The sequence below is a fragment of the Talaromyces rugulosus genome, chromosome V (assembly GCF_013368755.1).
Source record: "Talaromyces rugulosus chromosome V, complete sequence".
Lineage (NCBI taxonomy): Eukaryota > Fungi > Ascomycota > Eurotiomycetes > Eurotiales > Trichocomaceae > Talaromyces > Talaromyces rugulosus.
This window is the reverse complement of record NC_049565.1, coordinates 307,236-322,345: the sequence shown is the minus strand read 5'-3', so window position 1 is coordinate 322,345 and position 15,110 is coordinate 307,236. Positions and strand designations below refer to the sequence as shown.

The 15,110-nt window shown below is 44.7% G+C and overlaps 4 protein-coding genes and 1 non-coding gene across 5 annotated transcripts; all 5 read left to right on the top strand.

Annotated features, from left to right (window-relative positions):
• Positions 1-3,489: 3,489 nt before the first annotated feature.
• TRUGW13939_08667 (uncharacterized protein) lies at positions 3,490-5,385 on the top strand (the record flags this gene model as incomplete). The annotated part of the gene is made up of 4 exons (XM_035491796.1): positions 3,490-3,570; positions 3,628-3,916; positions 3,968-4,791; positions 4,855-5,385. 4 exons carry the CDS (start codon positions 3,490-3,492, stop codon positions 5,383-5,385), a joined length of 1,725 nt encoding a protein of 574 aa, XP_035347689.1.
• A 441-nt stretch (positions 5,386-5,826) lies between these two features.
• TRUGW13939_08666 (uncharacterized protein) lies at positions 5,827-6,702 on the top strand (the record flags this gene model as incomplete). The annotated part of the gene is made up of 3 exons (XM_035491795.1): positions 5,827-6,117; positions 6,182-6,607; positions 6,670-6,702. 3 exons carry the CDS (start codon positions 5,827-5,829, stop codon positions 6,700-6,702), a joined length of 750 nt encoding a protein of 249 aa, XP_035347688.1.
• Positions 6,703-7,414: 712 nt separating this feature from the next.
• TRUGW13939_08665 (uncharacterized protein) lies at positions 7,415-8,947 on the top strand (the record flags this gene model as incomplete). The annotated part of the gene is made up of 1 exon (XM_035491794.1): positions 7,415-8,947. The coding sequence occupies one exon, from the start codon at positions 7,415-7,417 to the stop codon at positions 8,945-8,947; it is 1,533 nt and encodes a 510-aa protein (XP_035347687.1).
• A 1,544-nt stretch (positions 8,948-10,491) lies between these two features.
• On the top strand, positions 10,492-10,614 carry TRUGW13939_08664. The gene has a single exon. It is a non-coding gene; the product is annotated as a tRNA-Gln (tRNA).
• Positions 10,615-13,274: 2,660 nt separating this feature from the next.
• Positions 13,275-14,947, top strand: TRUGW13939_08663 (uncharacterized protein; the record flags this gene model as incomplete). The annotated part of the gene is made up of 4 exons (XM_035491793.1): positions 13,275-13,358; positions 13,717-14,031; positions 14,093-14,217; positions 14,272-14,947. 4 exons carry the CDS (start codon positions 13,275-13,277, stop codon positions 14,945-14,947), a joined length of 1,200 nt encoding a protein of 399 aa, XP_035347686.1.
• Positions 14,948-15,110: the final 163 nt, after the last annotated feature.

Sequence of the window (15,110 nt, the reverse complement as noted above, 5' to 3'; positions counted from 1 at the left end):
GTATCAAGAAGACTATACAAGCATGACTGTTGCAAATGTCACTACATAGCCAATTTTCTAAGCGTAGTGGCCTTTTGTGATGTATCGGCAATCTGGTGACGTTGCAAAGTGTGAAACGGTTGCAAACTGCCTGTAAGTTACAAACCGCTTTCTATATTGTAGAATTTAATATGTCCATATTTCTTGATGCACTTATTTTTCTTGATATGTTACAAAATAGTTATGATTCAAATAGAAGCTGTAGCGAGGTCTGTACCAAGGCTTGCAGGATCAATATAATAGCGTACTCAGGAAGCTTGCAGCGAGGCCTGTAGGCCTACACGCACTAATTTGACCCTTTAAGAAGTCTATAAACTAGTTAGTGAGGCATTATAAAGTAGATTTAACAACGTACTAAGGAAGCTGTAGTGAGCGAGGCCTACAGGCCTGCGCGTACTGATTTGACCGAATTGGGAATAAATCCGGCTGTATGACCGTTACCAGGCCTGTCAACGTTGCCGCGAAGTTGCTGAAAGGTATCCCCGTTCCCCCAAAAACCGGTATTGGGTTTGGATGTTTTCTTCAAATGTTAGTGTCTTTTGCTGCTATATTATTTTATGAGACCTACATGTAGTGAACCCCCAGAGACAGCTTATATGAATTTCCTATAAAGAACAGAGCGCAACCCTAATCTAAAGTTTATAAGTGTTAAATAATAATAATATATATTGGAAAGATTAGTAATTTATTAAGGAATTTGATTTTAGGTCTATAATGATTTAAGAAAGAGGGTGGTGTGCATACATGTAGTAAACGTGGTGGTGGTGCGCGCATTAATCCCCTTCCCAAGTTCCAACATACTATACCACAAAAGCAATTGCCACTCCCAAAGCTGACACAGCTTGAAACCCCTATCTCGCAGTCTGATATTTGTGATGATTATCTTAAGAAGCAAAACTCGCCGGGATTAATTGATTGATAGATACGAGATGACAGATGACCGTGCTTGTATGTTCAACGTTCCTATCGCGGCGACCCAGATTGTGGTGCACCTGACCAAGTCCAAAAAGGGCCTGTTTTTTTAGGCCTCCCATATGTGCGTCTGGGGCGATGTCTTGCTCACCCTCCATGAGTTCACGACCATGCCCTCTTAAGAAAAAAGTCGTCTTTTTTTTGTCAGATTTGCATCATGTGTGGCCACTTTGGTGTTGTCCGGGCTTGCCATTTGCCGTTTCTGGATATGGCGGATTCTTTGGTTTCCCAAAAAGGAAATCCCTCTTAACCCTAGTTTATAGGCTGCTTACCATTGCTATCCGGAGTACGGAGTACACATTCCCTACGTAATTCCTCTATGATATTTGTAATACATTTATTATTATTCTATTATTATTGTTGTAGTTATTATTATAGTAATGGAAAAGTTTTTAACCGTGCAAGCCTCCTGGCGGGATTCTCCGGTGGAAATGTCCAAGGACACTAGAGTCTAGAGGACATGCAGCCACGAGGCTAAGCATGCAAAGAACGGGGTATTGACTCAAAAAAGACCGTGGACGGTGGCACATTGTTGCAAGGATGTCGTCTGAAAAAAGGGTGGATAACTATTAACTATTTCTGTTAGGGCCAACATTATGCGAAGCTCAACCGGCCAATCAACGGCCTTTTATCTCTTACATCAACATGATAATTTCAATGCTATATGCAAGGAATACACCAGCATTGAATTGACGTCAAGTCACGCCATCAACTGGTATGCCTGATTTTTCAGTCGCAGAATAATCTCATGCCGATCGGGTAGTCGAGATGAATCTGTGATCAACTAGTATCAGTTAATCCTCTTCCAAACCCAAGCTCAGCCACGCCATTCGAATCTCTATGGAATTCTCCATACCACACAGTCCACACCAGTGTTAGCGTGACAGCGGGGTTCGCGATGGTGCGACATTCCGGGGAGGGGACCCGAGGCTCAGAATAAGGCGGGACAATAATAATACAAAGCTTAACAGTCTACTTATCAGGACTACCACTTGTTCCTAGAATGACAATTTAGATTTGATCATCTGGAGCTAGATACATTGAAACTGACGCGTCTGATTTTTTGGGTCTGAGGTTTTGCATGTGGCTATCAAACTTGACATCACAGCGCCATCTATCTATCTGGTTAAGCTCAAGGCTAGGTTTCAGATACAAAGTATATTGATGATTATGGATCACAATCGGAGAAAAACCCCACCCCAATCTGGTCAACTGGTTTCACGATAGCCCCCTTTTAATTGTTGATTCCTCGGCCCGTAAATCGGCCCATAATAATTCATATAATCTAACTAGCTAGCTTCTTCAACGCGGGCCTTTTCTGCGACAAGCTCAGCCAACATGTATGTCCATACCAATTGATGGCTATTTGCCGGAAAAATCTCACCATCCGGACACCGGAAGTCTGCACTCCAGATGTCCCTATTTGAGGCCAGCCACACCCGGTAAACCCCGATCACATCCCAAATCAAACCCCTGCAGAAACAGGCCTGGGCCATTAGTTTGTGTTCAAGTTTGTCCGGGTCTTGCATTTACGCTGGTGATCTGCTGCACCTCTTAACGGGGTATCACACCTGCCTAAGGCAGCAATTCTCGTCTGTCTCCTTCTAGAATCGGCTCGGCGGAAGGGCACGGTCAAGAGATAAAAAGAAAGGGCTGCCTCTTATTTAGCCACGAATCTAGACAACACCCTGTAATTGCTGCTTTTATAACGTCTATATCCGATTCAGATAGAGCAAGTGGCTGGGATGTATAGGATGTATAGTTAACCCCACCTAGCCATAATCTCAACTCTATCCAAGGTCGGCTTCCAAAAAAAAAAAAAAATCAAAATAATAGCAAATACGAAGACTAGTCATTTTCGGGGCCAATGCAGGGCTGTGTCGTTCACGTTAAGTAGTCTATCGCAAGTTGTAGCAGCCTGATCTGCACTTTCTTTCTACTTCTTCTTCACGCCGGCAGTTCATTTCCTATGTTCGCATCTATTAGGCATCCAATCGCCTGGGTCAGCCAGTTGACAGCAACCCCTACCACGTGTGTGATCGACCAGATGCTTTCCCTCCCATCACAAGACCACAAAGATGATCCTCCGCAGTCGGTCGGTCGCCTAGAGCGAGGGAGGGGTCCTTACTTCGCGGCTTAGCGTAGTTCGTGATTTACCAGGGGTCCTTGTTTCATGCTCCCACCCTCCGAGACATACACAGAGTTCTAAATACCCTCGCCTATATCGGCTACTAACCGACTACTAGACCTGTCAGACGCCTCTAATATATCAATAGTTCCGCCAGACCGGTCACTGCTGGAACGTGCTCCTATTTGATACATAACCCGAGACTGCTGGTCGATGCCATGGCCCCGGGGAATTGTCACAGATTGACTAGCATTACCCTCAAACGGACAATAATGCAGTAACTTGCCACGCACAATTATTATTCACTGCACGCTGCCGAGTACAAGAACGGGCAGACCAGGAACAAAACTATGGCTCTGTCCGAAGACTTTGCTTCCTCATATGCCAGTGTCGGTCTCAACAACATTATTGCTAGAGAGACTCGAGTTGAGGTTGGTGTCTTTTATTTCCATTAGTACAGCTAAGAAGCCAAAGCCTAACTCTACCAGGCTCAACCTGTTGACTCGCAGTCGCCGGTCGACAGTCTAACATCCCAGCGGTTCAGGCTCTATAATCCTTGGCCGGTCCTGAAAAAGACAGTCTCGCAAGGGAGCCTGGTCAAGGGAGCCGGGATGACTCGCAAAACCAGCGAAGACAACCAGAACATTTCATTTCCATTCTCTACCTTTCAGTGTTCGACCTCCAAGTTGAGACCCTCTTTAGCCAAACGAGAAATCGGATTCCCAAGATTTGCTAGAGGAATCATGTCCACCATCCACCACCCTCGAATGGATTCTCGTAAGTCGGGACAGCAATTTTTCACAGTCTGGTGTTGACATTATCTACCAGCAACTATCCCAGGGATATTTCCTCTCCAAGAAAGGGCATATAGTGTCCCCAATGATGCAGATACTTCCTTTTTGTCAGTGAAAACTGCACCTGTTTCGGAGCCCAGTATCTTGTTACCGGGTAGAGATGAAGATCTCCAAGCGGCAGCTGCTGCCATAAATGACAGGTTAAACGCCACTGCTAGAACATCCTCGTCGCCGGATGTTTCACAGTGGCCTCCGAGGCAAAGCAGTTATGGCGACAATGAAGAGAAGCCACCGGTGCCACCAAAGTCGCCTAGTTTGACCCTCCGCCTTGCAACGGTCCAACAAGCACGACTAATAGCTTCGAAATACAATCCGTCTTCTAGCAAAACCAGCCTAAAGCTCGATACAAACGTCAACACGAACAACAGAGGGCACATCACCGATCAAAAACGCCGTCCGGGAAATCACTCTCGAGCATCTACTGCCCTGGGCATTTTCCCACCTGTGCCCAGAACTTCTCAGTCTCACCAGAGAAGTGAGAGCGCATATAGCCATTTCTCGTCTACAAAGCCAAGCCTCCATCGAAAGCCCGTTGCCCGGGAAGGGAAGGTAACAGGCTCGTCAATAATAAACCGTGGACGGCCGAATAAACCCCGCAATAATCAGCTAGGAACTCTCTTAAAACAGCCTACTGCTGTAGAGCAGGGGCTCGTTGCACCGCTCCCTTCTGGATTTGACGTGGCCGATGCAAAAGAGCAGTTCCCCTCGTCTGAGGTGGACATACTACAGCGTCAGGCGAGAAGCCAAGCACAAAGGTTCAAGGTTTTGAAATATAGTGATGTTAGGCTATTATCTCTGGTAAATCCTTCTTCTTCTTGTCTTGTACATACTTGACAAAATGCTTATCATCAATTCAAACAGGAACTCCGAGTGTTTGACGAACGATATGAATATCTTCGCAACACACACAAAACCCTCCGATTAGGGCGCAGTCATCTCCACGAACGAATGATAGCCTTTCTTCGTTCGCCGCGGGCGACGACAAACTTTCGCGACATCATACTGAGACAAGAAAAAGCCCTAGCAGAGCTTGACCACACCATCGATGAATGGTATCTCAAGCTCGAGCAGGTTGAGAACAGGAGAAGCCGTGTTCGCCAAAAGCTTTTGGAGCATATTGCTGGATCGCTGATGATGACCGCTCCCTATCCTTCTTCTTCTTCTCCTTCTGCACAGCTACAACAACAGACCACGCCACCCCAAAGTCCTACTATTCCAGACTCAGAAATAGCAAGAGAATCCATCAAAATCTACGCCGAGTCTGGAGTCTACGCTGATGCCGATATTGAGGACCTGCTTGCTGAAATTGAGCGACAAATGGAAGAGATGAATTCATCCCGAGAGCAGTCGCCTTGCACGGACAATTCCCTCGCTGCCTGGGCCTCAATTTGATACTAAGTGATATGGATAATTCATCAATGCTGAGGTATCATAGATGTATGATTATACGAGAAGCCGAAATCTAACGAGTAGTACTAGTAATTTCCAATACCAATTTACCTCTTCCTAAAATGTCTTAGCCTCTAACTTCAACGCAAAGTCAATGACTATAGATAAATATATTTAAAATTCCCATATAAAATATTCGTCTCTTAACAGTTGAAATTAAAAATTACAAACATAAAGCGAACGACGTCAGTCTGCTTACATAAGATCGGATCCGGGTCGCAGTTTTTCCAGCGGTTAATTTTTGTTAAAGTTGTCATGCGACGGCAAAACACCAAGCTTCAGAACTCCAATTCTCGCAACCCTTTTCGATTTACTTTCTTCCTCATCATCTCGCGATATTTTTTTGTCACTTCTAATTTGTGTCGACCCTCTACATAATTAACGATGCTGCAACGCACGATCCTTAGACAGCGCCGAGCTGTGCAATCCGCAGTCTCCAGATCCTCTACATTTTCATCACAGTCGCCGTTCAGACAAGCTTCGCGCTTGCCACAGCTTTCTCAAAGACAATCAGCTTTCAATGTAGCAGTGCCCCGCTTTTACTCGACACAAAACGACGCGGCCACCAAGGACGACGTCAAAGAAGCTAGCAAAGAGAATGGCGAAACTGAGAGCCCCGAGGAGACATTCACAAAGGAATTGGAAGCAAAGAACAAGGAAGTTGCTGAAATGAAGGTAAGCGCGAATATTTTTTCATCCCTGCCGAAAGCCACATAGTTCGTAACTGACCGTTGCAAAGGACAAGTACCTTCGATCTGTCGCCGACTTCCGAAATCTCCAGGAGCGCACCAAGCGCGACATGGATGGCGCTCGCGCATTCGCTATCCAAAAATTTGCTGTTGATCTTCTCGAGTCGATCGACAACTTTGACCGTGCCCTCTCCGTCGTACCCGCCGATAAGCTTACTGCCGAGCAAGCCGAGGCCAACAAGGAGCTTCAGGACCTTCACCAGGGTCTTAAGATGACCGAGAACATCCTCATGAACACGCTGCAGAAGCACGGCCTGCAACGTTTTGATCCCGGAGAGCTCGTTGATGGCAAGGCCCAAAAATTCGACGCTAACCGTCATGAAGCCACTTTTATGGCCAAGGCAGCCGACAAGGAGAATGGCGAGATTATGCACGTGCAAAGCAAAGGCTACAGTCTGAACGGACGCATTCTACGGGTAGGTTATTCTCTTTTCTTATTGCGAATCTCGATATCAGTGACTGATTTGATCAAATCTAGGCTGCCAAGGTCGGTGTCGTCAAGAACGACTAAATCTCAACTCAGCCTCGATTTCTTCCATCGAACTCGCTTTACAATTCATACATATGACTTTATAAAACTGTACAATACGATATTATCGCCTTATCGCAAACCACCTCCATGACTTGTCCTCATTCACGGCCACGTTGGCCGTGGTCTTTCTATGAGTGTACTATATCACGCTGGATATCGTTGATTATTTTTTCCTCTTATTTCAATGTGGCGCCTTCTTCTGAGCTTTCTACAGCTCGATGACTTTCATCTTACTCTCCTCTCTGTGACATTATCAATAGCACGGCGTATCTCTGTTTGTCCTTGGATCTGTTTCTTCTTTGCTGGAGCATTGGCATGTGTGAAGTAGCTGGCGGTGGCATGGTTACTGTGTATACCTTTTATAATTGTGTCTCTACCTTTTCTTTCTTGATCGCGATGACTAGTATTAGTTGATATAGACATTGGATTGGGTGCCGGGAATAAAAGTATCAATTAAACCGATTTAGATTCTTATCAGTTGGTCAGCTTGCTTACAAAAATTCACCAGTCCAAGTCCGAAATTCGTGAAGTTGTAGTCTTCTACAAAATAATAATAAGTAGATGTGATGATATTGTCGGTGACATAGTTGACCCGCACCGAGCTCCGCGGAAGCCCAAAAATTCCCGGACCGCGGAAAGACGTTTGAGGCATCTGGAAGCACAACGCACTTGGTCGGGGCATCTATCAACAATGCGATTAATTGCTACAGGTAGAGCCTTGCGGCTGGGTCGCACGAGATGGTCAATTGGTCTCATTAGCAACGGTAGTAGAGCTACCTACAACCTGTTCACTCCTGTTCATCGAGAACGCCTGTCTTTCCGATCCATCACGACAACAAAAACAACATTGCAGGAAGCCAATACCGCTACAAAATCCACGATTGACGCAAAATCACCGCAAGAAGAAAAGGTCACAAATGTGGAGGGCAAGGCTTACCCAACTGATCACTGGACAAATGCACCTCCCAACATTCTGTCGCACGTCCAACGCCGTATCTATCTCCAAGAAAACCACCCGCTGCACCTTACGAGAAAATTAATTGAGAGTCAATTCCCAGCGCCTACATACGGAAATTACACTGAGAGCTTCCCTGTCGTTAGCACGGAGCAGAATTTCGATTCTCTGGGATTCCCCCCGGATCACCCAGGACGAAGTCGAACGGATACCTACTACTTGAATGAAAAGACGGTTCTTCGCACGCATACGAGCGCGCACCAGGCAGACTATTTTCGACGCATGAACAACGATGCGAATAAAGAAGAAGGGTATACTGTGGTTGCAGATGTCTATCGCCGAGATGCAATTGATCGCAGTCACTATCCCGTGTTCCATCAGATGGAGGGTGCGCGTTTGTGGGAACGGCCCGAGGGTATGACAGCTACCGAAAGTGCTGCTAGGATCTGGAAGGATTTTGAAAAGCTTCCTTCGCATGGCGTTGAGGTTGAGGATCCCAACCCAGTCACGCACCCGGTACGCAACCCGCTTCAGTCAAAGTATCATTCCCAAGAGGAGGTCGAAGCGCTGGTAGCTCATCTCAAAAGAACACTGGAAAATGTGTTTGTCAAAATCTTCAGCGAGGCTTCCAAAGCCGCCAACACGCCTCAAGATCCCTTGAAACTTCGTTGGGTGGAAGCATACTTTCCATTTACAAGCCCGTCGTTGGAACTGGAGGTGTTTTGGCAGGGCGACTGGCTCGAGGTCCTCGGATGCGGTGTCATCAAGCAAGATCTGCTCAACAATTCCGGTGTGCCTGGTCGCATCGGCTGGGCATTTGGCTTGGGATTGGAGCGTATTGCCATGCTTCTATTCAACATCCCCGACATCCGTCTATTCTGGTCGACAGACGCTCGTTTCATAAGCCAGTTTAGCGATGGCAAAATAGTCCAGTTCCAGCCCTTCTCCAAATACCCTGAATGCTACAAGGATGTCGCCTTTTGGCTAAGCTCGGCATCTACCAGTGGTACAGGGGCCAGCGCTGCCGGTGGCGCCGTTCCTTTTCACGATAACGATATGATGGAAATTGTGCGCAACTGTGCCAAGGACATTGTCGAAGACGTCAAGCTCGTGGACGAATTTGTGCACCCAAAAACCGGGAGGAAAAGCCTTTGCTACCGAATCAACTATCGGAGTTTGGAACACACGTTGACCAATAAGGAAGTCAACGATGTCCATGAAAAGGTGCGAACCAGCTTGAAGGAAAGCATGGGGGTCGAATTAAGATAGTCGATGTATACATGTAATATAGATGTAAAGTAATGTATTGTAGAAATTCGAATGATCCAATCTCTTCTGGCAATTTTGCGTACCCCTTTCCTCTTATTAATAACTGCGTATGAAAAACATGAATGCAATACAATTTATCCTGCCATCTCAATTTAACTCAAAAACCAATTTACAGATATATCCTAATATCAAAATTTATATATAAAGGATGCGCCGGATTGGTGTCCAAAGGAAGAAATGCGATGTACAAATGCGATGTTTAGTCTTGGGTACTTGTAGCGGAAGCTGCAAGTTTGCTCAACGGTTGGAATGGTGAACAGTTGTAAAAAAGACAGGGTTAATTAGTCAGTTAAATGCCTTTTATGCATCAATTGATAGTACTAGTATAACTTTTTCAACTTTTGTATTTAATTGTATATGCGTAATCGACGTGGGAAGTTGGTATCCAAAATTGGAAAAGTATCACACCAAAAAGTCAAAATTACTAAATTGGGCAACTCTCTTGACAGTAGCCTATAAAAGCTAATTGTACTTGGCTATTTTTAGACAAAGGTGAGTTTGTGTCTAGATCAGTGCCTTGATTGTCAGGCAGTCGATGACATCGACTAAAATCATCATCAGACTTCCACAGCAGATATGTGTTCATTTATGTATGAAAATAAATCCCGGGTTGTGTTATAAATGTAATACACATGGAACTCGCTTTAAAAGAATATCTATACCTACTTATCTACCAATAATTACCCTTTTCCCCTTTCAAGTGTATTTTAGGGTTGAGGGCTAGGGCTATATGCTGCCGAGGTGGCTGCAAGTCATTGTATTTTTGTGGGTAAGGAAGAAAGGGAGCAGATCGCTTGATAATACGAAAGAAGTTGAAAAAAAAAAACAAAAAATCGCATCGTAATATTTAGTTGATGCCTTACAAAAAGATAATCCAGTTTTGTTGCCAGTTAGGGCTAACCGCATCAGCACCATACCATATTTAGTATAGCACTTCAATCCACCTTCAACATCCCATATCCCACAAATCCATTGCTATCATAAATTAGTCAATAATAGTCATCAATTTGGCTAATGGACCAAGAAGCTGATTGAAAAGTCGGCTAATAATACGCTCGGTATTAAGCTAGAACCAATTGACAGGCACCAAGCTAGTCGATGAGTCACCGAACCAGTCGATGAGTAGACGACCACATAGCTCTATAGAGGCATAATCTTACCACATTTAATTAAATATTCCATAGTCTCTAATAGTTTATTATCAAACATGGTTCTATTTGAGCTTTCTATAGACTTTCTGCAATGCTCCAGTGTTAATATACAAATTAGTAAAAAGGATCGATCTGATTGGTTACTGCTTAAAGCTTGGCATATAAACAATGAAACATTCTACGCTGTCTCCTAACAGAGGCCCACAAGGTCGCTTAATTTTTATTGCTATCAAAAGACGCGTTATCTTAGCGATGCGTAATTTTTTTCAAAAATTCTTGTACAAAGCCAAAACCACCTATAGTCACTCACCGAGCTGACATCGTACCTCACTCAGCATGTTAGCTCAGGGGTGGAGCGCCGTGAGTTTTGAATATCACATATTTTATGAATAAAAACTAATAATAATATAGAGGCTCATAACCTGGAGGCCCCTGGATCGAAACCAGGACATGCTATGCCTGTAATATTTTTGCTTTAGGTCTATATTTAGAATGAATGGCTTCTTTGTTGACCGGTTTTTTTTGGGTCAAAGAGAAACAGCTTGGATACCTACATAAAAACGATGTCCAGCCATAACGTGTTCAGCGTCAAACTTCTTTATACTCATCTTAGCTCCTGATAATTCATAGATCGCTACAGAACCCACTAGTTCTAAGTATAACAACGAGCCAATTCCTAACCTAAAGGTAAAGGTACTAACTAGCACTACAACAAGAAAACCAAACATGAAGATGGAGAAGAGAAGAGGACGGATCCCGCAGTATCCATATAAGAAATATTGGTTTGTGTGTGCCAGACAAATCCTCTTTCAGTACCGCTCTCGTTTACCCTTGATGCCTCGACCCACAACCGCTTACTCTCAAGGAGATCACGGTCGGCCTAACTCCAATCAAAGCCTCAGTCTATAATAAATACAATATACTATCAATTTTCAGATTATACTAACTCCAGATCACTCATAGACTGCTGCAGAACCCACAAGCTTAAAGTGTGACAATGAGCTAATTCCTAGCATAAGGGTTCTCTGCAACAAGAAAACAAAACATGAAAAGGGAAAGGAGAATAATAGAAAATATCCCACAGCTAGCTAGTAACCCAATGAGAAATATTGGTTTGAATGTGGAACTCACTGATATCGGCGAGCGTAGGGCATTCTCCACATTAAGCTGAATTTACTAGACTTTATGCCTAGGCTTAATTACCTGTCTAACCTCCCAAAAATCATCGTGTCTGTCGCCCCAGAAGTCACAAGCTTATCCCAATTCATTCGAGATCACATAATTCCCTCTCTCAATCGCACTTGACACGCCAAAATATTGACCTTAAGAATAAACATCCTCGCCGACTGGTAAGGATTGGTTGAACAATGGAAGCTCCCAAAGCCAAATTTGGCAAATCAGATTCAAAGGTCTGAAGGGATGAGGTACCTGCCCGTACTATCCTTCAAAGGCCATTCGATGAAGAGGGGCTGCCTTATAGTAGGATGACAGACAGGGCGCCGACTTTTGGCCCAATGAAACCGAAACCGCTTGGGCTCAATAGTAGGGATATACGGACAAAACGGACAGGATATACGCAAAGAAGTGTTGTCTTCATTGTGAAGTGGGATGATAGATGGGGGTTATCTCCACCAGCCAAAAATTGAGATAGGCCAGCCAGAGTCGCTGAAAACAAGGAAATCCACTACATTGCGTCGACAGACAGATTCATCGGTGGCAACATTGTTCCTGGAGGGTATGGCCTTTATTGTCCCTCAGCTCTTTAAGGAAATCCGAGCCTCGGGAATCGCCTCCATCAGACAACGAGCAATGGATTGCAAGCTTTCAGCTCCGCCAACAGTACTGCTTCTTCCCCCAAGACTTGAGAGTAATCTTCCATAAGCCCAACAATCTGTAGCAACCCGATCCTCAAATGGTGCATTTATAGGAATAATTTCCGTGTTCTGTTGAATGGACGCCGCCATCTCCGGTGAGAGCCATTCCAGCGTAAAACCTCCGGTCCCACCAATATCAATGAGGATGGCGTTTTGCTGGGAGCCGAGGGTGATATTTGACGGTTTGATATCAAGACGAGTGCGGCCACCCTGGTGTAATGATTCTAACGCTCCCCCAACTTGTAGAGTCCAATGCACCAGCAGATCATTTCTCGTTTCTTTCGATGATTTGCTCAAGCGATCCTCCAGAGTAATACTCAACAAGGAATCCTCTAATCACTGAAGGCATATCTGTTGAGGGGTAGGTCTTGTACGGGTTTGCTGATATAACCAGGCCGACTAGTTGTGCAATGTTTGGATGCCCCAGAAATTGGGAAAGGACATCAATCTCGTCCAAGACGTGTTCGGCATCGCCAGGAACATAAGACGATCAATTGATTTATAGGCGAACCGCTGTTGCTCGACTAGGACTATGGACACAGTCGGAGCGATATCCTCAACCTCCTGCAGATGACTAGCTTCGAATTGTCGTAGATACCAGCATCGATCAAGAGATGGGTATGACACTCTGTTTGGGTCCTCCGTAATTGTGCAACACATTCTATGGGCAAGAGTCATAAAATAATTCTCTGAGGTTTGAAACCCGTCGCGAATTATGATTGAATTCTGGATCTGTTCGCTCAAAGTCAAAGCAATGTTTGTCACAGTATTGTCCAGAAGAGTATTAACTTTGGCAACGGCCAGTTTGCAACAACTCTAATCCACCATGAAGGGCCATTGTCGTGGAATATCACGGTCTATGATGGATGGTGACCGTTCGAGTTCTGGAATAATTTGAAGTCCAGCCAGCAAGAGGAGAGAATTTCGGGCATTTTTATGATGCCTGGATAATGGAATCTTTGAAGACAGGGACTAAAATCAGCGAAGGGGAAGGGAAGGGGTGATAGTCGAGTTGTGTCAATAGGAAAGGTGGAGAATCGAAGATCCTGACTTGCTTATTTTATTGCATTTATTAAAATAAAGAATACTTTTTTAAAAAAAAAATCAATTTAATAATTTCAATTATATGAAAATAAATAATATAAGTTAAAGAAGCTTTTATTGTTAGTTTGACATTTTCATTTGTCCTCATGTAAGCCGCACCCCACTAGTTTCCCTGACACCGCAGCCTCGTATTATTCAATGTTATCACATCAACATCACTCACCTTGGAACGGTATAATAGATGTTTTATACGAGCAGCGGGATTCATGCGCGCGACGCTTCGTAGGTCCTGCGACGCCTGTGCGAAGGCTAAGCAGAGCTGCGATCTCCAATTTCCCCAGTGCTCTCGATGCATCAAGAGAAATTCCACGTGTGTCTATGCAAATGAGCCACTGGTTTCATCTCAAAATCAACGAGCGGAGCCTTTTCAGCCCTCAGAATCTGACCATCGTGATGCCGAAATCAAGAGTCATACAATTGATGAAAGTAGAGTGTCCGAGTCAGTGGAAAACTCATCACAATTGCCGAGCGTGGTAGATGCTTCTTTTGATCCTTTCGATTCATATCCTCCAACGAGGCTTCCTCGGGCCCATGTTCAAAGGCTGATACACCACTGTAATTTCCCCTCATTTATGGATAGCCATTTCGCTTGACCCCGCTAATCAAGCTAGTCTTGTCCAATATCGCAGTTCGCTACTGGCCATTAGAGCTTAATTTGGGTTTGAACCCATTTGTTGTTCAATGGTGGCCCCTCGCACTCGCAGATTCGGCATTGTTTCACGTCTCGTTACAGACGGCGTCCCTTGATGAGGAATTGCGGGCCCAGAAGGGATTTCCTATTTCAGAACTTTTGATGATCGATTCGGTGTCTCTTTTACGACGAAAGCTCGAGGACCCATCCTTGGCATTTCAGGATGAGACCTTAGATTCGGTTGTCACCTTAGCTGCGATTGAGGTGAGACTGTCATTCTAGCCTACGGGGCTGGCTTTACTTTTCTAATATCATACACCGATAGCACGGCAAGAGAAATTTTGAAAATAGCACAGCACACATCAATGCTGTCAAGCAGATGGTCAACGTTAGAGGCGGAATTGGCGAACTCAAACGTACAAGTCCGCTTACAGCAAGAATGATTTCCTGGTGAGGCTTTCAGGTGCCAATGCTAAGAGCTTACCGCTGAATAACGCCACACAGGGTAGCTATGCTGGTTACAGTGACCCCTCAATTTGAAGCTCAAGATGATTCCGGACATGGGACTGGAATTGCCCCAATACCACAATGGCAATTAGCATTGGCTGGCCCTGATCACCAGCAACTAATTTTCGATAATATTGAAGTCGACCATACAATAAACAACATCTTACTCCGCCTCCGCAACATATTTCACCACGAACGAATTTCGAGTTTGACTAGCACTGATCTACATGACCTTATATGCTTTGTATTGCATAAACTGCTACTGCTGCCCCCATTATCCCCTGAGAATCCGGAGCAATCAGCCGTTTTTGAATGCTTTCGTTACGCGATAGCACTCTATTTACTGACCATACATGGAACTACATATTACTCCCATGACGATTTAGCAAATAACATGATACTCCAGCTCAAGAGTCATCTTGAAACCCTGCTACTAACAAACTACATACACAGTTCAGCAGGAATCTGGCTTCTTTCTGTTGGGTTGGCAGCTACTGCTGGAACCCCATACCGCAAATGGTTCATATCTCAGGCTTGCACAGCTGCCACGGTTCTCGGTTTGAATACATGGGAAGAAGTCCTCGTCCGTCTACAGACGATATTTTGGATACCGCAGCAGGATGAACCCGTTCAACAAAAGTGGGAGGTGATCTTCAATCTCTTGTCGGATTAAGGATAGGAGGGCAAAGAGGTGAAATATTCTCAGTCACATTTCTTAGCCAAAGGTGGAGATTGAAATTAGTATGATGATCCCTTGCCTTTCTTCCAACAATACAATATCGGAGTCTAAAATCAAAAAGGGCTAAACCCCGAAACTTGGCGCCATATTCCCGATG